Consider the following 25197-nt stretch of genomic DNA (forward strand, 5'->3'; position numbering starts at 1 on the left):
GGCTTGCAAACTTCTCCTGCTCCTGCAGAACATGGGATCGCGCTGTACTATAGTTAATTGTTGGAATATGTTCGTGAGAGAATTCCAAAACAAACCATGTTGCCAAAACTTTCTCTGTCTCTCTTTTTGTGAGCTCGCACTCTTCTTCAGGCATTTCTCCTCTGTGGCACTTGGGGCCTTTCTTCGTCGACGTTGTCCAAGTTAGTCACGAACCAGAGTCCTTAACTTAGAAATCCTGCCTTTATTCTTATGGCCACTACCTGCATGTTCCTCTGCAGTCCTTTCCATCCTGACAATCTCGACCACAACCAAAAAAACATGAGACAAGTCACAAAACGACAACAGGTCAAACATTCTTTATTGCAATTCACCGTCACTTTTTCCAGAAGCTTAAAGAAAATCCATGAAAATCCATGAAATCCATGAAAACAGTTGTCTGTTTCCGAGCTCGCCTATTTTTCTAGAACTGGCAGTATCTATTAAACGCATGCACAAAGGCAGTGAATACACTAATTGATCATTTCTACCCGTTATATAACCCTTTCTACTTTGCTATTTGATCGCAGCACTTGTATTCCGTTGTACGATAATAAGCCAGTGAAGCGAAAGGCACGAGGCGTGCTCAAGTCCTCGAGAACGCGCCCTCTATGTGCTCATGCTTAGCGGTATGTACGTTCGACTCTACTCAATGACTGACGTCAGCTGACCGTTCCACTCGAGTTGCGCCATTATTGTCAAACGGAGTGCATATATGCATGGATTCAAAGCGCTTGCACTGCATCAGTAAAAACTTCGTACTCTTTACTTTGACTTTATCTTTTCAGTAATCCACCTCTATTCGCACCGCCCCAACACAGCATGGGCGACAACACCGTCACTTAGGCCAAACCCAACCAAATGCGTTGGTGCAGTCGACGTTTTGCCATCATGCTATTCTTTCTTTTTTTTCATAGGTCGCGACACCTGCATTCTCAGAAGCCCCTGCCTGTAGGTAACTCTAGACTAAGGCACGGTTGTGGACCTTATACAAGCAGCGCACAAAAATGCAATAAATAATTACTTCTTTTAGTTCCTATATTCTACTCTTGAGTTTCAAAATCACTCTAATAACAAGTTCTGTCACCGGCATCACAAATCCTTTTTTTTTTAATATCCATTAGGTGCTTAGTTCGTCGACATCGGAATCCCCACCCCCTTTTTTTTCCTGCATCGTTATTTAGGCAACGCAGCACTGTCACAGAAACCTGTACTGAAAGCTAGGCCTGTACCGCTCAGTTCTTCGTTCTGGAGTGTCACGCAACCACTCTAGGCACTTCACACATGACATTAGTCTAGAAGTGTAATAATACGCAATGCCAGAAATATTCTTACAGGTAAGTCGCCCATAACTCAACGAATAAAAAGGCCGTTCCCAGAGTTTCAAATGCCATGCGGGCGATATCATGCACTGGCAACGCAGAAGGTGTTCTCAGTGGTAAGTTGCCGTCGCTGTTACATTGTTTTACTTTTCAGGTAACTAAAAAAAAATACAGGTGGAGCCAGTGGCAGAGTACATGTAGCGCGCCACTATAAAAAACTTCGAACGGATGACCATGTAATGGGCCTCTTTAAACACTTTTTTTAAATGAAGAGGAATAATGCACGTGCAATGTTGAAAAACTGTCGATGTAAATTTTATCGGGCTTTCTTTAGCAGGGTCTACTAGAGATATAATTACACAGAAGGATGGTAAGAAACGCAATAATTTCAATATGGTACTGGTGTATATATCTATATACGTATAGCTACGGTTGCTTCCAGCCCATATCGTTGTGTAAATGAGGGGTGTACGCGTTTGTGACGTAATGCGTGACCATAACTGAGCTGTCGGCTACAGTCTCAGTGTGAGCATACAGCCATGGTGTAATCAAAGATGCGAGCGTAATCCATTCCGTGCTGTCGGACGATTTCTGGAACACGACGTTCGTGGTTCTGCTAGGCCACTGCCTTGTCTGAAAGAAACAAACAAAAAGAAAACAACACGGAGGTGTAGAGCTAGTAGACTCACCGTCTTCTTCTCACACTGAATCAAGCAAAGCATGCAAGCGAGGTGGAAGCAGCCAGAGCCTTGCGTAAGCTGTGATGGCTATATGCCGTGTGGAAGAGGACGGCAAATTCCACTAACGTCTGACTCCATTAAGAGGGCTAACTGCTACGTAATCTTGTTCGAGCTACAAGTGGTACTAAACCAAAAAGCACGACTCTGTGCGTAAGATTCGTTAATGAAAGAGACAACGAAAATGTAGTTGCATGCCTGTAAAACCGAAAAAAAAAAACCGAAAAGGAGGCTTTACCGACCAATTTGCTTGTGCCCTCTGTTTTGTCACGTTCGTTCAATGCCGCGCAGCCTGCGATATGTCCCCCACCTGCCTCGATTTAGCCCACCATCGCAACACCCCGGAGCTATTTATGTGTAGGCAAAGCGTCTCTGGCGAAGCGAGCCTTCATAGAGTGAAGAGGCAGGCAGTGCACAACATTTTGCAGCCTCCCTACAGCACCGTTCGTACCACAGTTCGAAAACCGTCGTGTCTGCTTGTTGTTAGTCACAGTTTTATTTATAATACCATTATTTATGGATAACGAGCTTTTTTAAAACTCTACAACTGAATGGACAGTTTCGCATTTCATATCGCAACGGTATGCTAACAGTATGTTAACAGTATGCTAAGGTATGCAGTTCATAGATGTACAAACAATGTACTTGAGGAGAGCGCATGCTATTTCTCATTTATTTATGGACTTTGCGTTCCTTGAGCCTTGAACAAGGTAGGGGTTGATATCGGACCTTATCGATAGAAGTTCCCAGGTTTAGAGCATACAATAGAAACTGGAAAAGAAAAGCCACAAATAGACGCAACAAAGTAGTTTGCTTTGTGTATTTCTGCCCGAAATAGCGTTCTTTTTCGCCGTAATACACCGCGAAAAAAAAACCTGCCATGGCTGCTCACACGCTTTTTCACTTTCGGCTTGTACGGGCGACAAAGCGCCTGTCCGGTTGCAAGCATTCTGGACGTTGTAGCGAGCAATGCGGGAAACGAGGAAAAAGAACAAAAACTAGCTTCGGTGTCGGTAGAAGTAGAGGAACACGAAGAAAGTATTGTCTGCTCCGTGAACAATGGTTCGGGACGCCAGATACAAAGGACCGCCAAAATGGCCGCTCCGATTCTAAACGTCACCACGTGTGGACGAAGACAAAAAAAAATAATGAGATTGTTAATCCGCCATCGCAGCATTTTGAATAAGTGCCGCACCAGCGCCATCCGTCCGTATCGTTCATTATGAGTGTTTCCGCTGTACGTATGCCAGGCCATTCTAGGCGCGATATAACACGCGCGAGTACATGGCCGTTTGCTGAACAAGGAATTACGTAACACTTAGCGCCGCAAATGTTAAATGGCGTTTGTGGATTTCGTGGTCGAGCCATAGTACGCCTTTAAATAACAGCCTCTCGCTCGTTTATGCTCTCATTTTCATTTTATATTCTATTTTTTCCCTTGTCCCATTCATTTACCCTATTCTCTCTGTGCAGCGTTGCCAACCGGATATTACACTGGCTATGCGGTCTTTCTTTACTTTCCTTATTTCCAACATTATTTCTTATTTAGTATTCAATACGCAGCATCAATGAGGCTTCGTGAAAGGTAGAACCATCGTAAAGTACAGGATGTCGGGTTCATGTGTGACACCGTATACGACGCGCATCGATAAATTCCTGCAATAAGCGTCCCATATAGCGGCCGCTCAATCGATACATGGCGATGCCGTTCCAGGTGTGTCATTTCCTGTCCTGGTGCTGGTGGCAGTCCTTTAAGGTATTTTCTTTCCTTCCCTAATCCTAACTGTTCATAGCGACAAATATTAGACATTGCCCATTCAGCATAATCAGGAGCTTCACGGCAGTACACCAGCTTAACTGAATTGGTGGCATTTTCAGAATTTATGTCTCAATATATCAACCAAGTTTCAAGAAGTTTCAAGTAGCATTGACGAGAGACTACTGTATTTGAACAACATGCGCGATAACAGAGTTCGGTCGTAATTTTGTTACCTAGTTACAGCAACGTTTTGTCAGAGACAGGCGGTGAAGCCGCAATTCAGAAGGACATAGTTCAACGTTCCCCCGGTGGAAGGCAAATTAAATCGAAATGTGCCAAGGTTAAAGTGCGAAACAATTTATAATGGTTCGCGTTCGAATTTTAATGCCCGAGCATGTATCGTTCTGGTTTCGTATGCATGGGCAAGTTTCTAAGAGGCGGGAGGGAGGGAGCAAGCGTTAGAAAAGCAAGCGTTAAAAAGCAAGCGTTAGAAAACTCTGAATAGGGAACAAAAAAAATGTTTCACAGGCAGACGCGATGACAAACATGCAGTGTTAGAACATTCATATTTGTGAAAGCTATGTAGTTAGCGTTGAAGAAAGAAAAAAAGAATGAAAGGTACACGTGAACAGGATGAATGTTTCATATAGTGGTACTGGCCACTAGTATGATCCTTAAAGAATTTACTACATTACTCCAATTCCACACAATCATTGTAGAGTGAGCGATGTTAGATGGTTGTGCCAGAACCGAAGAAAATGTCTCACTGACAGCATCTACACTATTTTCTTCTTTGATTCTTCCACTCATGTATTTTGTTCCTGTAGAGAACATGTCCGGCTATGATGATACACAAAGTGAATTAGAGGTTGATGAAATGATCGCTTTATTGAATGGGGGTGTCACATAGGTAGGAAGTTGGTTATATAGTTTGGGCACGGCTCTGTACAGCTATTTGATTTTCTCTTCGATAATGTTCGCCGCAGGCACTCCTGGTGATGCTACGTTTGCATGTGTTCCTCTGTCGTCCGTAATGTGATAAACTGCCGAGCGAAGACCAACTGTGTACACGCCTGTGTTGCCGGTGCTCTCACCTACAGCAGGAAAGGAGGAGCCAATGCAGAAAGAAAAAAGGAGAGCTACAAGTTAATGGCAGAGAGACACGAGCTAAGAGAAATCACGCATGTTTTCGCGCGTGATTTCATAATTAGTATGAAAGTGATCGCCTTAGGCTAGACAATGTTACGTGATTCTTTAAGAAGGAAAGGTCTCGTTTTTATGACTGTAGGCTGTGCGGACTTACTTCCCCATATTCACGAGTGGGCCTTGACTCGAGTATTGCTGAATCTCGTCGATGTGAAGCCTAGCGTCGCCTTTCGGCAGAAAAAGATACTGCACTTCAGTAATCGTAGTCTCCGAGATTCGACGTCGCGCAATGCACACATCCGAGGCCATGCAATCCCAGCGCTAAAGTATGTGTACCAGGAGTTGCTTCAAATATGCGTCTTCACTCCAGTGCATTCTTGACTAAGCACCGAAACTATGCTGCTGCAACGTTTCCTTCCGATAATCGTCATGGGTTGTCAGTGAAGCTAAATTATCACTTTAATGGAAGAGTGATGTTTCTATCTCTATGTACTTATTTCACTCGGGATGTTGTGTCCATAGTGAATCAACACTATGAATGACGGGTGATAGTATTGTTGGGGATAGTGCTGCCGCTATTAGAAAATGCATTGTTACTCCATACCGCAGGCAATGCGAGTGCAGTAAGTGATGAAAAAGACGTGGCATGCGTGAAAGTTTCAACTAATATTATATACTGACCGGCTCTGGGCGCCAGTGGTAGCAGATTAACCCCTTCGGGTCCATCCTTCTGCTGCGGCTTGGAGATGTGCATGCCGATGCACAGCACGTAGAGCCAGGTGCCGATCAGGCCACCCAGGTGAGGCACGAACATGGGGATCCACCAGAAGTTGCGGAACCTGCGTTTGGTAGCAACGCTGTTTAGCATTCATCAGTACTCATTTTGCCCATTTCGACATGAGACACACGTCAAAGTTGACAAGCTAGTGTAACCCGCCACGGTGGTGTAGTGCTTATTGTGCTCGATTGCTGACCCCAAGGTCGCGGGATCGAATCCCGGCCGCGGCGGCCGCATTCCGGTGGAGGCGAGATGCTTGAGGCCCGTGCACTTAGATATAGGTGCACGTTAAAGAACGCCCAGGTGGTCGAAATTTCCGGAGCCCTCCACTCTGGCGTCCTTAATACTCAGATCGCGGTTGTGGGACGTTAAACCCCAACAATTATTATTATTATGACAACCTAGTGTGCCTTTTGTACGGTACATGCGCGGTAAAGGATTAGGGCTGTGTGCTAACGCGCACAGGCGGAGCACCCTTATGCATACAGCAGTGATGGAGCGTCTAACATAGTCGTAGTTGGTACGAAAGTAATCACGTTATGTTTTCTTGAACTTAATTTTAGTGTCCCTTAACCAAGCTTATATTTGCGCGAGAGTTCAAGTTCTAAAGCGGGCAGTAAATTACATAAAGAAGCAAACTGGGTTACATGGCCAGACCGACCTTTTTGCTACCTCCTACTTCTTTCTGGAGTCTGTTTCTTCGCGCTAATATGTATCCCTTTGAAGTTACACGGCGTTTATAAAATGACCGAACGTGTTCGTAGGAGAGAAAATTGGGTTTTTTGAGCCCGAATGCCTTTTACATCTTTATGTGAAGACATGCCTTCAACATATCGGATGTGTCGCTTTTGATACGATAGCGACTACAGGGAGTGAAGTCATTCAAATTACTCACATGAACGATTCCGCACCGTATCCAACGAGCGCGCTAAGCACGCGCGCCGGGAAGTCCCTGGCCGGGTTGACAGCGGCCATGCAGTTAGCGCCGTAGGCCCAGCAGAGAGCCACCACCATGATACCGATGAGGAAGGCGTGCATTCCCTTGGTCGTGTTCGCGTTGCGGTCGTCCAGGATCACCATAATGGTGAACATCAGCAGGCCCGAGCAGATGATCTGCGAGGACAGTCGAGGTGTCCTTGATGCGCTGCGTCTACACCAGTTACCGAAACTTTCTTCTCCAAATTTTCACTCCTATAGACTTCACTTTCATTGCGCACGTAGCGGCGACACGCTACCTGACACATGCGGAAGGAAGCCCCATGGATAGTACACCTACGCGAGCTTTCTTATTTAATGCGTATACGATCAAACTCAAGCAGTTGATTGATTGATTGATTGATTGATTGATTGATTGATTGATTGATTGATTGATTGATTGATTGATTGATTGATTGATTGATTGATTGATTGATTGATTGATTTGTACATTCATGAGCAATGCTGGGGCTGTGAGCGACGCCACGTAACCGAAGAACGCTGGACAAATTTGACCGTCTCGTGTTTTATTTGTATTCAAGGTATTCTCGCATTTCGGCTCCTTCTATAGGAACTTCCGCCACTGGGAATCGAACCAGAGCCCTGATGCTCAGAAACAGTACATCATAACCCAGGGGCGTAACCAGGGGGGGGGAGCGTCAACCCCCCCCCCCCCCCCCGAAAACCGCTCAGCTACCACAGGGGGCAATAAGTAAGCTGTAAATGAGAACACAAGGCAATAATACAGTTACATTTGTTGACAGCGTGATCTTTATTAAATTGCGACGAATTCATCTCAGTGTCGCGCTCGGCTCGAGACCTTGGTAGGGGTGTAAACACAGCTTTGTGCAACGGTGTTTTCCTTAGCGAGATTGAACCGAGTACAAGTGCGCGGAATTCGAAGAATATATGTAAGCAGAGCTGGTACGTTCACCATAACTCAGAACAAAAAATGATTGCGTTGTAGAAAGTCGACCAACCCAGCGTATCCAGGAATAGAAGGTATTCCTCCTGCACACGTGGTCTGCCTTCAATGATTGGCTGATAAATGATGCTACGTTCCTTTCTCGTCTTTATTGGCGCCAAACACGGCACGTCGAATCTGTTGTAGTTCCCCCAAAACAACGGCTGGGCTATGCGCTTAGGCTGGACTGTTTTTCTTTCGCCCGTACAAGGTCGAGGCCCCACTCGGTGCGAAGGGCAAGGGCAGGGTACGTAAGTGGCTGCGAGGTCAAGTGGTCCACACCGCGCTCTCGATGCGGCCCAATGAAGGACGCGGCTAAAAGCGGTAGCCGCGGCCCTCCGCATTCTTTTCTGACAACTAGGGCGCGTCAACTCGAGCTTGGCACTCTTCCAACACCCTCTCGTTGTTGAGGATTAAAAGGCACGCATATAAACGAAACTAGGCTGGGGAATTCAATCTTAGAGTTCGAAGAAACGAGCCAAGGTTGTCGCACTTTACGCTGTTTTCGCCGTCCCCAGACCGCGGAAATTCAATTGATATATATCTGTGCCGTCTCTGAGGCGGTCTGCATGTCACCTTCGAACTCAGTCGATCGTTACAGATATTTCGACGTCGGAACATGTGAACAGGGTAGACCAACCAAGGCGTCAGTTGCGGTTGTGCTTACGTGGACCTTAAAAGGCCCCTAAACCACCTCCGATAATTTTTTTTTTAACATTTCAAGTAAACGCGGCAGCGCTACGAGCCGCGCGCGCCCCACGAATTCCAAGAAACCATCGGTTCTCCTCTCCGTGCCTTTCGGTGCTCCTCATCCCCTCAGCGTTCACCGTGATGTCAACATGTCTTCTGCTCGTCACTTACAACACCTCTTTGTCCGCTCGCAGGCACGCGCGCTTGCTGCCCTTCCTCCTCGCATGGCGAGGAGGAGCACTCGGCCAGGAGGAGAGACAAGCCGATGAGCGACGGAAAGAGGGAAACGAGCGAGGGAGTCTTTCGTATCATCAAACGCGTATACCTCCGCAAAAATTCTCACGGCTACGTGTCCGTTGTAGACTCGTGCACAACTGCAACCTCACAACTAAATTTCGACCTCTGGGTGGTTGGGGGGCCCTCATTCAGTATGACCCAACGATGAGTCATGGGTTCGACTTCCTGTCGTTGTTGTCGGTACTCCGATAACGGACGTTAAATGCAAAAAACGCTCCACACGTAGCCGCATGCTAGGAAGTTTTCGTACTCAGCCATTGTGTACGTTTCTTTTAGCGGTTAAGAAAATAAGCCAACGCTGCTGAATTAAAGGCATGGCTTTCGTGTCTCTACGTGTCATTTGTCATCTCCTTCACCTGAAGCAGCATGCGTACTAGGCATGACGCCATACACATCTCAAGTTTCAATAAAGGTGTTCTCATCTTTTTGAGAGATGAAGTAATATATGAAACAAGCAGTTATGCCTCCAAAAGAAAGTGACGAGCATTCTTTATGATCGTACGTCTTAGGTCTACAGCCATTTCCTTTGCCCATTCGCTAGGTGCACAGTCGTTATTATAACGTGAGTGTTCAATTGTTAAGCGAAGCAAAAACTAAAATCGTTAAAGTATTTACATGGTGCTATAGTTATTCGGAAAGGGAAAAACATGCATTTGCATCGTTTATTATACTTAGCTCCTTCTTAATTGCTCCGTTACCGGGAGCTCCGGCTCGGAAGCTCCATTTGGACTAACTATTTGAACCAACACTTTTGAGGCAACCCTTCTGATATTCGTTCAAGTATTTAGTCTAGCGACAATTAATTATTGAATAAATTTCATTAAAGGGCCCCTCACCAGGTTTGACAATTTTGAGCTGACGAGCACAATGCATGCACTAGGCGTTCACGATTACGTCTGCCAAAATTTGCAACGCTACACGCCGCGTAAATGGGTCAAATTTCAAGCTGAACGCTGCTTGCCCTTCTTCTCGCGTCCGCGCGCCCAGAGAATGAGGGGATGACGTACATGAGAGAATGGCCCTACGTAGATAGTAGTGCTGTGACGTCGCTCCTCTACGTAGACGACTGTGCTCTGACGGCGCCAACAGTAGCACGTGACACTGCGATAATTATTTGACACGACGCGTAGTTTTTGTAATTTGTTGCTTGAATGGATGAATAAAACTTGAGAGCAATAATAAAACACACAAACGGAATGTGTGCGTTTTCTTTTTTAACTTTTACTGCGAATCGCAGCGAGATTCGAGACTAATCTACCTCCTTTTCGCACGCGTTCGTGTTCTCGCGCTTTGCGTATCGTGCAGACGCCACCCTTTACAACGAAACTAATTTTCTACCGCGTTCCAGCGCTCATTAGGCTCATTTATCCTCCCGCGTCTAACTAGATGTTCATGCGGCACACCGCTAGTCTCGCGTCCGTACAAATGTTGCAGCTTTCGTGCTCGGTAATAGGTTGAAAGCCAAATGACCGGCGAGGGCGCATTCGGCATAACTTGCAGAGATGAAGCGCAAGAACGCCGCCACAACACCGCTGGCGTCTCGGGGGCTCGGGCTGGTTCGGGCACGTCATGCGCTCGTGACATTTTGTGCGCATGACGTGTTCATGCGTATGCGTTATGTGATCCTCCTGCTCGCGTGCCGAAGAGGGCAGGGAAGGGATTTGGCTTGCGAAGGCTACGCGGGGCGAGCGGCAAGGGTTTGCAGCTCGCCTCCTCGCATCATGGTTTCGCGCCGCTACAAATTATTGTTTTTCTCAGCTTCTAACCGACCGATTAGAAAAATTCTTGTGGCACAATGCTCTTTATTGGGCTCGCAACAACTTGCAATGTCTAACTAAAATTCGTTAGGTCACCTGGTGAGGGGCCCTTTAAGAACGACGGCACTGTGGTCTACATGCGGGAAAGATGTGTAGGATACAGAAAGAAAACAGCTGCGACGCATGCGCACTCTCGCTCACCGTGTCGAAGACGCAGACCGAGAGGTGCACGTGGTCGTTTGGGTAAGTGGTGAGCAGTACGCCCGTGCCGTTCTTGCCGAAGATTTGACGCTCGCCACCGTCGACACTGTCCAGGAGGTCTGCACGCGACAGGGCCACATACGTTGTTATAATATCGCACTTTTGCATATTGAGACCGTGTTTATTAGGAAAAACGTCCACACGGAAAGAAAAAAGTAAGGAACTACGGTACGAATTAGGACGTTCCATCGTTTTTTTTTTTGTTTCTTTTACAATGTTTAGTAACTCTGCTTTGTACCAGCATGCCTGGAAACGACCAAGATTGAAAATAATGATTTTCGCAATATATTTGCAGAATTAAGAACAAGAATGTAAGCATAACTCTACTACTCGTGATGTCACGTTGGAATAGTCTTTATCTCGTAAGAGCCGAACATATTCTGACCGTGGGAGATGAAAGTATATAACATGGAGAACATCAGTTTGCCAAATCAATGCTGGCCCGTTGTTTGAGTTGCGTAATTACAATGGCTTTGTTGACTTCGCTGTTTTGAAGTTCACTATGGGCCACTTCACCGCTTGAGTCACCGTTGGTACTCCTCATCCCAAAGCTGGAGGCGCGCTGGCTGGTTGTGGAGTGGGCCAACTCAGCCTTTATTTCCGTTAAGTGCGCTTAGAGCTAAATCAATATTTTTCTGAACTAATATTTGTTGTGAACTTCTTCTTTTCGTCAAAATGCTCCAACCTTGCTCATTACAGCGCGAGATTCGGTATTATATTAAATGGGACGCCAGCGAGCTTATACAGAAGGGTTAAGTACACTGGCTCGCCCAACGGGTAGGTTTTTCTTTTCTCTCTGTTCTCTCAAACTGCACCTAACTGAGGCAGCACTGAGCCCGACGCAGGCCTTACTTTCAAATACCGAAAGCCATAAATAGCTTAAGGATGCCCAGGAATTAAAGAAGATGCTCCTTTCACAGAACTTGTGGTTCGTCTTACCACATCCTCTGCTGTCAACCACTGTCCCTTTTCTTCCCGACGTTCTTTAAAGAAATAATTAGCGAACCCGTTCCTTACTGAGAAAACCAATTAATATAACTTTGATAAACATGGGAAAGCGGAAACGCTTTAAATAAAAAGGAGCCCGCTCTGACCATGTTACGCATCACGTTCCAGCAGTTTCCTCCTATATTATCTGGCACGACGCAAAACATTGCATCACCTCCTGGTACAGAATTCTCGGGCATCCCCAACGCTACGCACGTGTCCAGCAAAGCGAAGGTCCGACGCAACGAATGTCCGGCGACGCAGGGCGTACGTGACCGGAATGAGCTGAGCCACGCATCACCGCCTTCCGCGTGCTTCTGAATGTCGCCTTCTGTGCGCCCAGTAATCCATCTTACTCAAGTTAACGCATCCTTGTAAACCACTCCTCTCTCTTGGTTTGTTCTGTGTGTGTGTGTTCTTTTATTTATTTGTTTTTCTCCCACCCTGAGACACGTGCTTCAAAGAGGAATTCCTTTTTATTGATTCATCGGCACGCAGCGGTGAACAGGGGTATAATTTTCACGTGTGAGTAGCCTCGCTCGCGAATAGACATTTGCGATATCTTTTTACTAGTGCATTCCATGCATTTCAAAAATGCCTATTTAAACTACACAGGCGCGCACTCGAGAAGTGGTCGAGATACGCGTATAGCCGTCACCCGAGGAGGAATGACAGCTTGAACCTAGAAAACATGTTTGAAGGCGTGGACAGTTGAGGTTCCGGCGCCCTCTTACCGTAAGCCGGTGTACAAGCTTACTGTTAGGATAAGCTTTTTACACCGGAATAAATAAATAAATAAATAAATAAATAAATAAATAAATAAATAAATAAATAAATAAATAAATAAATAAAAAGATACTACCATACTGCGTAACAATCATGTTTCAAATACCAGAAGCGCAAGTAAGGGAGACCCGAAATGAAATAAGATGGCGGCACCCAGGCAGCAACATACGTATAACGCCTGCTCTCGAGTAAATGTAGCATGAAGCGTGCTACACTTTAATGCCTACAATGTGCTTTCGTGCTTTGTATACTAAGAAGACATCACGTATGCGAGATTACGGCAACATGTTCCATCGAAGGACACATCGACAAGTGCGTGAGAAGTGTGTAACAAGTATGTAACGAAGAACACATCGACGAGTCTGTAAGTGAACTTCTCGCGTCAGTGCAGTCGGCAAGGAGCACTTGCGGTAGTAATTTTTCGTTAGAATAAAACGGGCGCACATGGCAGACCAGTGTGTCGTACCGATGTAGTTGAAGTAGAGGATGGCCGAAGCGAGGAAGGCGCCCAGGTGCTGTCCAAGGATGTAGTGCGGCACCTTTCGCCACGGCAGCTTACCGACGCTGGCGAACGATGTCGTCACAATCGGGTTCACGTGACCACCTGCATGAAGAAGTAAAGGTGTGATACAGAAGGCCTTGATCGAGAGGTACAGAAATTAGAGGAAAGCCAGTGAGAGACGGGCGGCGCGAGGAGTTTCTCTACTGGTGGGAGGGGGCGGGGGCGGGTGTGCAACTATGACAAGTGAGTAGCCTAGCGGGCGGGCGGGGGGGGGGGGGGGGGGCAGGCAAAAATTTTGGGGGGCGTACCCCTCCCCTCTCCCGTGCCCCCTCCAGGCGCCGCCTCTGCTGGGAGAACAACGCAAGAAAAGAGGCTTTGAAGGTTTGCTGTCCTTCAAAGGGGAAAAGAGAGTTAGAGAGAAACGAAGAGAGAATGTTAGGCGAGAAAATGAAATAATACGGAATGTCGTAATCTGAGGGGAAAAAAAAATTCGGCAGATCCCACGTACCGTGGGAATCGATGTTATGCGAAGCATGCGCGGGATGGTGACTGTGGCGTAATTTTTTACGTTGAGCGAAACATTGCGGAATGACGCTAGAGAAATGTGGAATTGGTATACGCACACTCATATGTTGAAGAGTCGCCTGTGTTATATAACCAGTTGTTTGCAGTTGCGTAACGATGCCAACAGCAACATGGCTGTTACCAACACCAGACACAGTAAGCTGACATGTAGTGTTTATATTCTTGAACACTGGATAGCGCGAATCGGAACAGCAGAAAGAAGAAACATATATGCACAGGACAGGCGTTACTCGCAACTAAGCTTCATTCAGGAATGTGTCCCTGGATATACACACAGCCGAGTGGCACGCCCAGGCGCACTGCACGTACGTTACAGTCACAGTTGCAGTTGTTACAGTTGCGTTGCAGTTGTTATGCTTACACTTGTCCGTTATGACGGAGAACGCACGCGTTTCACGAACTCCTGTGTATGTGTAGAAGGGGTTCTTGACAGTTCTTGTACAAGGCATCACCGTGATCAGTGAGCACCAGCAGCTATATACCGGACTTGTTAATCGGATCCGTTTCTGATCGCGGCGACGCGGTAGTGAAATGCCAGGAAGCTCGTGGAAATCTTGGATGCCACTTACGATGAAATAATCTATGATGCCTCCTGACATGGACGTGGCAGCGAGGTTACTTGATGCCCTGTCCATATTTGGGCCTTCTTTCACGCAGTATAAAGACGAGGCGTTTTGGGTCTTGATAAATCAATGTTGAAATCACCTGTAATGTTGAGAGGCTTGGTTCTCTCGGCAGATTTATGTAGGAAGCATTGACCCCGGTTTTTGCGTATAAGACCTGGTCCACGTTGCGGACCACGTGAACGAGGGCATGGTAGTTGAGCAGGGGTCTTCTATCTTCAGCTTCATCACTATCCTTGCGTCCGTCGCGGTGGTCTAGCGGTTACGGTGCTCGGCTGCTGACCCGAAGGTCGCGGGTTCGATCCCGGCCACGGTGGTCGCATTTCGATGGAGGCAAAATGCTAGGTGCCCGTGTACTATGCGATCTCGGAGGACGTTAAAGAATACCAGATAATCGAAATTTCCGGAGCCTCTCACTACGGCGTCTCTCATAATCATGTGGTTTTGGGACAGAAAACCCCAACAATTATTATTATTATCACTTTCCTTGCGTGTCAGTGTGTGTGTTTGCGGTTACTGTCTTGGTTGAGACTTCGTATCACCTGTGGCACATACTCGCATAACATGAACTCTGGCATGCGGGTATGTGCCACACGTGACTGAGAGAAAGGGTTTCATCACGTACGCGACAGGTATTTTGCATTATTCATGTCATGATCAGTCAGTCGTGTTCGTCATACACTGATCCCCTGCTATGCCAATTTTGGTATATTACAAATTATGGAGATGACCAGGAGAGCGCCCATACGTAGGCGGCTAGATAGATAGATAGATAGATAGATAGATAGATAGATAGATAGATAGATAGATACGTAGATAGAAACGCCCAAAGTGCCTGAGGTTCGCTAAGAAATGCTTCGCATTTAAAAATCGATATCTGCCCGAGTTCCTCGATCACTCAGAATGGCACCTTACCTTGCCTGTACTTAACAAGCCATGTGTTTCTCATATCCTCCTAGAAGCCAACCTATTCCAGTAAAATATTCAGGCAAACGTGATTAAGTAAAATGCGTGAGCACAGATCGGACCATTAAGACCTTCAGCTATAGAGCGCTGTGAATGTAGCGAGGTTTTCTTGGGAGTGGTTGTACGTCTTTGTTCGCTACACAGTCCTCAGTAATGGTTATATTCTAACTAATTATACGGAGAACGCGGACAGGCCGCGTCAGACCGGCACGAAAGCCACCCACAATTATGAGCGGCAGTTGTAATCGCGGAAGCCTATGCGCGCACAGAAAGAAGCCCGGCTACACCGCTTCTGTACATTTCTTTATATTTCGTCCGTGTTCCCTTTAACTTTACATAACTGCACACCACGTGATCGGCCGAGCGCAGCCTGACGTTTGCTCATTGTTGGAATGGGCGTAGGCAAAAAAAAAAAAAATGACCTCTCGTAGACCAGACTTCCCGAGTGTGAAGCAATCCTTATGAGGCCGTCCTTGGAAAGAGTGATTGGGTAATCACTGTCGCGAACGGTGGCCTGCCCGCAAGGTAAGCGCTGGACTTTCCGTTTCGAAGACAATGCCAGACTTGCACGTTTAAGCGTTCGCATAGTTGCACAAAGCCGATGCCGGAGTAACAAACCGAATGCAAGAACAATTAGGTAAACGCTCGCGCAGATGGTGCGTTGATTTCGCTTTCTCGTTTCTTAGCGAATAGGAAGCTTCGAGCGGTTATTATACGACGCATGGCGCGTGTTAACGAAACACTCACATTTCTCCATACTTCAAAATGAACTGCGGCTAATTAAAGCGGGGATTCGAAAGCATATCAAGCTGAAATTGAAATCGTACGCATTTCTTTTAATATTTTAAAAGAAGGTGACAAGCGAAGAGCTACAGAAAAGTTGCAAATAAACGCGAATTGAGAAAGTAGACCTGTTAAACCGACTAAAATAAGGTTCGTAAAATTCATCGTATATAAAAGGAAAATCGTAAGTTTATTGTGGATACTGCGGAGAATCGATCATGTTAAAAAAAAATTCCGGAGCCCTTGCCCTTCGCTCCTGCGAATTCGGGAGCGAAGCCTTGCGTCTGCCTGCAGATGCGCTAATTTATTTATTTATTTATTTATTTATTTATTTATTTATTTATTTATTTATTTATTTATTTATTTCTAGCGCATTGTGCGATTATCCCTCCTGTTTCCTTCCTCTATGCCGGGAATCACACCTTCATCCACGTGCTTAGCAGCGAAACACTTCCATTGCTGCAGGCAACAACGACGGCCATGCGTGAAACAATGAAAGGCAACAATGAAGTGTGGCAACGTAAAAGACAAGTGGCCTCGATAAAAGATGAGATTGCCGTATTAGAAACGGCCTACGCCGACGAGCCCACGATCGAGAGAGCATCGGTTATTGCAAAACGGCACATAAAAATACGCGCGTGAGCGGCGTACCTTCAAAGGCCGCATTTCTGTACGCTCGCCGGTGCCGGGTTTTTCGTGTACAACGCCGCCACCGAAATTTCCTTGAAAAAGATACGCTGCCCCCGTGTACAGTCAGTTTCGATGCTTCACCACGGTGGAACGATGACGCAAATATTGCATTCTCCGCCGCCGCGGGAAGAGGAACCGTATAATGCGCGATACGCAAGAGGTGTCACGCATCCGAGCACTCAAGCCTGACTCCAACGTCGCGTCCTTTTCTTCCTCGTGTAGCCTCGAACGAGTTTCGAGTGTCGCTTTCCTCAGAAAATCTCGGAAATGCGACGTATAATGATACCGCCGCAAGCAAGTTGATGGCGGCCTGTACGCCTGCACTACACAACCTATTTCGCCGCTGTCTTACATATATACTGCGGTGTTGTGGCATCTTCGCTGTGCTTGTCTGGTGCCTTGTCCACGCCTTCAGCTTGTTCATTCCATACTTGGCGGTAACAAAATTACACTAATGAAGTTAATGTAATTAAGTTACTTCTCGCTGCAATGAGTAACGTAATAAATCTAAGTTTGTAGACTGGTAATTTTGTAATGTAATGAATTGTGCTCGTCTGCTGACCAGAACGTCGCGGGATCGAATCCCGGCCGCGTCGGCAGCATTTCGCTGGAAGCGAAATGCTATAGAGGCCCATGCGCTTGGATTTACGTGCGCGTCAAAGAACGCCAGGTGTTCATGAGGCATCCCATGGTGGAGGGCTAGCGAATTGTTGACCATCTGGTGTTCCTTAACGTACTCTGACATCGCACAGTACACAGACCTCTAGCATTTCGCCTCCATCTAAATGCGACCACTGAGGCCGGTATCGAACTCGCGACCTCTGGGTCAGCATCCGAGCACCGTAAGTACTATACCACCGCAGCGGACGACGTCTGTGTAGAGACAACAATGTGTTTGGGAGAGAAAACTGAAAAGTCGATATTCCCAATGACGCATTGTTTGGAAACAAACTGATAGCGCAGATTAGAGGAGCATAGAAATGCTGACGTTATTCTAAATCTTCTTAGCTGGCAACTTTTTAATTAAATGTATTTTTTACAAATTTCATTACTTCTTGCTTCCGAAGATACGTCCAGCATCTCTCTGTATTCCCTGCAATAAATGCCACGGTAGCGCCGCCGCATCTTTGTGACGTCAAGAGCGTGGAGTCACGGAGTTGCGGCGGCACTTGCGCTGTTGACTCACGGGGAGATGCGTAGTGAGCGCCATCATTATCCAGCCATCGGCGCCAGCGCTAGAAGCTATGATGACGTGTACTTTCTGATCTGACAAAAAGAACAGTTGACGTCGACAAGTTTCTGTAAATGTCATTGTTCAGAGCGACGCGCGCGGAACATTAGAAACGAGAAGCGAAGCGCCAGCGGTGGTGTTCTGTCAGGTCTAATTATTATTGTTTCTGGTTTTGCTTGATTATATCGCTGAGTTATTTTGTAAACTATCGATTTCTAAACATATTTAGAATACGAAAATTTTTTCATTTCTAAAACAAGGTACCGTACGAACAACCAACCAACCAGCCTTATCGAGGAACTTTCCTCCGCGGCGCGCCCGAGTCTTTCAACTCTTTGTTTACAAACTCGGAGCTCCTCTTCCATAACCATTGCGTAAGCAGTCAGAGAAGCATGACACCAGGAAAAAGCATGCAGTAGGGTTCGCAGAAGCCCGCACTCTTCGCTCAGCAGGAGCTTCAAAGAAAAAAACCGTCGCCCCTCCTAGTCGCCGTAACAAATGGTTCCTGGCTTTAGCTCGCCCTTCGACAACCCTTTCCTCCGTGCTCCATCCATGCACCGGGTCAGCCTGCCAGAATTAGTCGTCGCGGGGTTGAGTCCGACGCCTAGTGCCAGCCCTAGAGTACCTCTCTCACCTCCTCTCTCTCTTTCTTTCTCTTCTTTAGCGACCTGAATAAGTCGAGCCCGTGCTCCCCCTTACGTCGCTCGAAATTCAGCAGTGTGACGTTGACTCGAATTCGCACTGTGTTGTTGCAAGCATGGGCGACGCGTTGCGCCTGAAATAACATGCAGAGGAAGGAGGTACCGCGGCCTGGTGGCGTTCACGCGATGCAAGGATCCACAGACCATAGACTTTCATAATGGTACACTATACTCGACGACAACTTATCTTGACATTGAAGCGAAGGCTACGGAGGCGGGGCTTCCGCACATTCGTGTTGCTCCGCAAGTAGTACGGCAGCTTGCGGCTGATTTCGGTTTTGCTCGCTCGCATCGTTAACGCGTTTAGAAAACATATTCACGAAAAATGTGAAGGGAATGTGAACGGGAGAGACATTTCGATTGTTCAGAGTACATTTTAGTGTCATATTACGAGTACATTTTTCTTGGAGAACTAAACGGTGCGTTTGCGGCCGCACACTGACCCACTACGTCACGGATGCCATGTTTACTTTCGAAAACGGGCATGCTGAAAAGGTGGGGCTGTCTAAGAAATGGAAAGAAAAGGAAGGCATTCTTGCGAGGTGAACAATAACTGTATTTTACCTACGACTTCCCGCAACTGTTTCAGTCTCATAATAAATAAAGCAACATTTACTTCAGCAAGAAAAACGAGAAAATTATCAGTAAACGTAAGTACTATTTCTTGGCGCGGTAGCAGGCATGCACTTCGGTTCTGTAGCTTCCACAGTGCTGTCAAGGAAAGTTGTCGCCGAGTATAGAGAGAAATCTGGCGCTAGTGTCTATGGGAGCTGCAACGCATGACACATCAGCCAGCGTAGGAATGATGTGTAGTACATGGATTTGCCTAAGCTTTGTTCTTTCGGCTCCGTGTGGCCTGCAGCCGCTTTGTAGCAAGACGAAGTTCAGCAAAAGCTCAGCAATACCATTTCACCACCTTGGCACATATGGGCTCACCAGTTCAAATCGGTTCACGAGGTTCACAACGAGCCATCCTTTTATTCGAAAACAAAAGGCAAAAAACAACAATAAACCAAGCCACAAGTGCGTTCGAAGCCGCAAGCACGAAGAATAGGCAAATTCATGTGGCTGGTGCATGGCTGAACTGGTGGCCCATGGTGGCTGAACGATCTCAGCACCAAAGTTTCCTCTAGTAAATATTGTAGGGAACTCTATGGCAGAGACAGGAACAGTTAAAGCATACTGGCGCCTCCTCTCGTCCTTTACCGCACTTCATGGACATGCTGCTTCTGTTTATCATTTCACGTTGACTAAGCTTAATTCTTTCCGACGGACAATCCTCCGTGATGCTATCTACAATTTTGCGTCTGTAATTAACTTTGTTTCCCAAAGCCCGGTTTTCCTCCCTTGGAAATCGTGGACAAATAACCCGGCGACAGGTTCGCATGGAAGCACTGACTCTGTGATCCAAAATAACAGCAGCGCGAATAGTGCCAACTGCTAAAAAGAAAGACCGAACAAGATACAACGCTGCTAGGGGACCCGTACTCTCACAGCCCGTTTTTCGAGCACCGTTTTGCCACTGTAAAGCCTTATCAGCGGTGTTATCTACATACTACTTAGAATGAGTCTACTCAAGAAAGCGATAGGTTGCAAAAATGTGTGTGCGTGTAGGTAAGCTCGGGGGGTTAGGTGTGGGGGTAGTTTTTTGTTTCAAGCGACAGACACATTTTTAGTTATATAGATGCCGTCCCTATAGTAGTGCTCCACGAAGGGCTTCTACTCTCGGCGCGTAGTTACACGCCAACGCAGTGTTGACGGCGATCAACGCTGACGTCATCTCATGCGGCCATCACCGTCTTCGCCGTGTATATGTCGTGCAGTGTACACTAAAATGACCGAAGCGAACCCAGCGAGCATCGCAAAAATGCAGCACAAGCAACGCATACCGTCGTGTAGAACCGCCGAGTAAACCTAGAACGGAAAAAGCCCCGCTGGCATTTTGTGATCGCGTGCGCAAAAGTACAGAAGCATTTTTCGCTGACGTGAATGAAGTCTGCGCGCTTTAAACTGGGGAACTCCGTGGCGCCGCTGATGCTACCTCACTTACGCACGTGGTGAAATGCAAGAGCAAGAAAAAAAGAAAAAAAAACTAGCAGCCAGAGGTAGAAAAATGGCGCGTCAGCTGTCACGTATGCATGATAACGCTTCTCTGTGGCGTTATATGTTGCGTAAATACCCAAGTGCGCCACTTCTTTCTCATGCTTTTTTTTCTCTCTCTCTCGATAGCAAGTGGAGCCTTGGAAGAAAGGCGTGTACCTGCAATGAACCACTTTTTTATTATTATTATTAATAAATGTTGTCACTCACGCTCTTGTGAGATGTAATTAGGCGTCCAGCGCCTTTCCGGCTCCCTTCGTCTGCCATTAGTTTTCGATCTCACGCTGATCAAATTTTAAAGCTCGGGAGTCAAAAGAGAGTTACTTGAAGACTACCGGACCTCACGAGCGTCTGTGAACTACCAGCGCGAGTTCGTGTTGTGTGTGTTCACACTGATTGTTCATTTCTTCTTTTTCTTACTCTTGTTCATTCTTCTCCATCTTATCTATTATTCCCCCACCCCACGTGTAGGGTAGCCAACCGAGCCAAAGCTTGATTAAGCTCCCTGCCTTTACTCTTCGCTTCTCTCTCTCTCTCTCTACCAACCTACACTAGAAGTGTTAGAGGCGACGAAGCCGGCGGTCCTGGGAGAGGCAGGTATTCGCAGCCGGTGCAACCGCACAAGCGTACGCAAGGCGCAAGCGATGAAGGAGTGGCACGGAGGAGGAAAGGGGCGGGGGGGAGCCCCCGAGGCGACAGCAATGACGCCGGCCACACCGAAAGCGTCGATGCCCTATGCGTGCAGCGCCCTTCACCTCCAACAACGGTGCCAAGAGGAAAGAAGAAAACTTCGAGAGCAGCAGACTAGGCGCCGTGCGGACGCCAGGCAGCTTCGGGCGAACGGACGACCGCCTTCAGGTAGGACAAGCCGAAGAGGGCGGCAAGGCGCACATCGCGCAGTTTTGATCGCAGCCCTGTTTAGATTAAGGAAGTTAAATGTGTGTGTGTGTGGGGGGGGGGGGGGGGGTGTAGAGAGAGAGAGGGGCGAGAGAAGCGCATCGACGGGGACAAGTGGGGGTCCCTGCTGCTTCCAGTGACGGCATTACCAATATGAGATGTGTGTGGTTCTTCTTCTCGTGTTGCCGTATTTTCGCGCTGCTTTTACAATAAAGATAAACCAACCAGCCCTGTATTGCACGCTATTGCAATATGCGGAGTTCGGCGGCTACGAGCCAGCCGATACAGGAGCGCTTGTTATTCGGGAAGCGTTGGCACGCGAACCTCCGCAGCATCGCGCATCACTGTCAGGAAAGCGTTTCTCGGCGCGTTGCGCTCCTCTGTGTATGCCAACAGCCATAGGTCGGCAAAAAATGTGGATCTCACTCAGACTCACTCATGAAATATATTTTGCCCTTAGAGCTCACTCGGACTCAGACTCACGAAAATTTTCCTCAACCGGACTCACTCGGACTCAGACTCACCGAATTTTTTCTCAGCCGGACTCACCCGGATTCAAACTCACCAAATTATTACTCACTCGGACTCACTCAGGCTCAGACTCGCGGCTCTATCTGAGTCTGAGTGAGTCGATTCATGAGTGAGTTTGCGGACCTATGCCGACAGCTGATCGTTTAGCTGTACTTATTCCGCCCTCCTGCTTTCCGTGTGACTTGAGGGCATCGACTAAGGTCAGTGCTGTTTTAGCAGCTCCACGATAATTATCATATCTCTGTTGTCATGCGAGATATATCCTGAAAAGCTGGGAAAAAAAGCTCCTCATCCGATAACACACTTGCACACGTACCGGTGCGCTGTGTGTATAGCCGCCACCTACGGCGGGCATAGTTTACTTACAAAACAAAGATAAAAAAGAAACTTTTTTTTTGTTCTGGGAGGGAAATCTCGTAATTAGCTTTTTTTTTTTTTTTACTTCGCTGAAGAGCCACTTGCCGCGTCTTCTTATTGGTTCCCTCCTTTAACCGCATGCTTTTTCTAGATGATAAAATTTCTTAACGTTACTGCATACTGCGTATCGGTGAGCTTTACGTACCGGTTTATACGTGACCCCACATATATATGAATGTTTATCTTTCAGTTCGCAAAAAGCAAAACCGAAACACCACACCGAGCCAAGTAGGCATACTTACCGGAGACACCAGCACCGGTCTGAATGCCGAGCATGACGCCGATGCCCCAACAGAAGGTCACCGCGAACACGTCCTTCTGGTCGGTGAACAAGAAGTGCGCGAACGATGCGCCCCCGAACATCTGCGCAGAAGCGAGACAACAAAATTAATTGGTAGACAACTCAATAATAATACCTGGGGTTTTACGCGCCAAAACCACCATATGATTATGAGGCACGCCGTAATGAAGGGCTCCGGAAATTTCGACCATCTGGTGTTTTTTAACGTGCGCTGACATAGCACAGTACACGGGCGTCTACCATTCCACCTCCAACGAAATGCGACCGCCGCGTCCGGGATCGAACCCACGACCTTGGTAGACAACTCGATCATATGATTAAGGTTGAATGAACACAATCTTGCTGTTACAGGAGCTGATAGTCAACACAAGCCATCATTTCAGCCATATGGCAACACTATAATAATTGTTGGGGTTTTACGTCCCAAAACCACGATATGATTAGGAGAGACGCCGTAGTGGAGGGCTCCGGAAATTTTGACCACCCGGAGTTCTTTAACGCGTCCTAAGTACACGGGCATCAAGCATTTCGCCTCCATCGAAATGCGGCCGCCGGGGCCGGGATTCGTTCCCGCGACCTTCGGATCAGCAGTCAAGCACCATAACCACTATAGACCACCGCGACGGGTGTATAGCAGCACTGGTCGTCATTGAGCCAACATAAGTCTTCGTTTAGCATTAGCCGGTCCCAACCAGTGCTGGTAGTGTGAGAGAAAATAAGGTAGTTGTATTAGCACACAGCTACTCATCATACTCCGCTGCAAAGTCAAGGTGGAATAGGCAATCCTTCTTGCCAATACTAAGACAGACACGCGTTCTTGTTGTAGGTATGACGTTCAACGGGTCTAACTCAACTCTCAGCAATTCCTTTGTCAAGTCGGGAAACCACTTGTTGGAAACAATAGCTCTGCGACTAACTTAGCCTTCTCTTCTCACTGTAAGTGTCATTTTGATGACACCGTGTTCACGTACTTACGACATTCATAATATATATGTATCGCTAGCGCCAGCGAGAATAGCCAGGAAGAAGAGCAAGGTTATAGAGAAGAAGAACGTAACAATAAATCAGGTAATGAATGCAGTCTTATTGTCTTCATGCAAATTTTACAATATGTATATAATCGTTGGCAGTGGGTGTGCTTGTCTAGAAAAGACACCATTTGCTGACACAAGCACGGCCACGGGGCAAAACTTGCTCGGCTGCCGCCATACGCAGCAGCTGCAGCTGCTTCTGTTATACAGAAGCTTGTATGCACAGCCGGCTGCAGCTGCTGCCAAGAGATTTACGCGCCTTCAAATGCGCGCGCTAAACGCGACTATTCCTGCGCGTTTAGTCGGGTTGACCTTGCACGGTTTCATGCAGTCTGAACTCTGAAAATAGCCGTGTAAAGGACTCTCTGTGCACATTGTACGAGCGTGATGTGACGTACGAAATGGGCTTATTTTAGCTTCCCATATTACCTATATGATTAAAAGGTAGCGCGTAGGCTATTGTTGAATCTTTATAACATATAGATGCAAAGTAGCTCGGTACAGAGCTGTAACAATACCGGCGGCAAACACCAAAGTTGAGTGCTTGGTCGTGTTTCTAGATTTGTGTCTTGTCACAGCTACGGGTCAGCGCCGCTTCAACGCACGTGCGTAATAGTACTCAAACTTCATTCTTGTGCCTTTTATTGTCGCCATACCTGCTGCCAACCTAAATTTGCAAAGCAGCATTTGGCAAAGCGAAAATGAAAAAAGTCACAGTTTCGCCGCAAGGCCGAAGCAATGAATGCGATAGCAAGAAATGCTATCGCATGCCGATATCAATGAATGCCGATAGCAATGAATGCGATAGCAAGTTTGAACAGCACTCCTGTTGCAAAGGGGGCCGAGAGAGAGAGAGAGAAAAGGTTTATTATGGCAGAAAAGCTGAGAGGTCGGCCTGAATCAATGTTCTGGCCTGCTACTCAGCAGTAGGAAAGGGGAGAGTGGTAGTATAGAGAGTGGAGAGAAGATGCGGATGATGATGATGGAAAAAAGTGGCGACGAAGTAAGTCCTTGAATGTCCAAAAACTATTTACAGTCTCTCGTCGAGCTCTGTATCGCGCAAAAACATGTTCAGCGCTTTCAGAATATCGCGCTGATGACATGGTGGTGGTCCCAACAGAACTTTTTCTGAAACTTGTTGCTGCGATGACAAGACGGCCGCCATTGAATTTCTTTGCGTGAGGTATCGTGGGCAGACGCACAGGGGGTGTTCGATAGTCTCAGGAGTGCCACACATCTCGCAATTGGGACTGTCGGCACGGCCGATAAGGTGTAGGTAACGGCGAGTGAATGCCACACCTAGTCGTAGTCGGTGAAATAAGCTTGTAATACACCTTTTCGTGG

At 47.1% G+C, this 25197-nt stretch overlaps 1 protein-coding gene across 1 annotated transcript in view; it reads right to left on the bottom strand.

Annotated features, from left to right (window-relative positions):
* Positions 1-340: 340 nt before the first annotated feature.
* The window catches only part of LOC119385994 (aquaporin-3), a 33317-nt gene continuing 8460 nt past the window's right edge, over positions 341-25197 (bottom strand). Inside the window, exons 2-7 of the mRNA XM_037653348.2 lie at positions 22764-22884; positions 12962-13099; positions 10663-10781; positions 6674-6891; positions 5682-5839; positions 341-1991 (exon numbers count right to left, since the gene is read on the bottom strand). Of these exons, the coding sequence (XP_037509276.1) occupies positions 1975-1991; positions 5682-5839; positions 6674-6891; positions 10663-10781; positions 12962-13099; positions 22764-22884 (771 nt within the window). The 3' untranslated portion in view covers positions 341-1974. The remainder of the gene's footprint in view (positions 1992-5681; positions 5840-6673; positions 6892-10662; positions 10782-12961; positions 13100-22763; positions 22885-25197) is intronic.

Source organism: Rhipicephalus sanguineus, chromosome 3 (assembly GCF_013339695.2).
Source record: "Rhipicephalus sanguineus isolate Rsan-2018 chromosome 3, BIME_Rsan_1.4, whole genome shotgun sequence".
In the NCBI taxonomy this organism is placed as follows: Eukaryota; Metazoa; Arthropoda; class Arachnida; order Ixodida; family Ixodidae; genus Rhipicephalus; species Rhipicephalus sanguineus.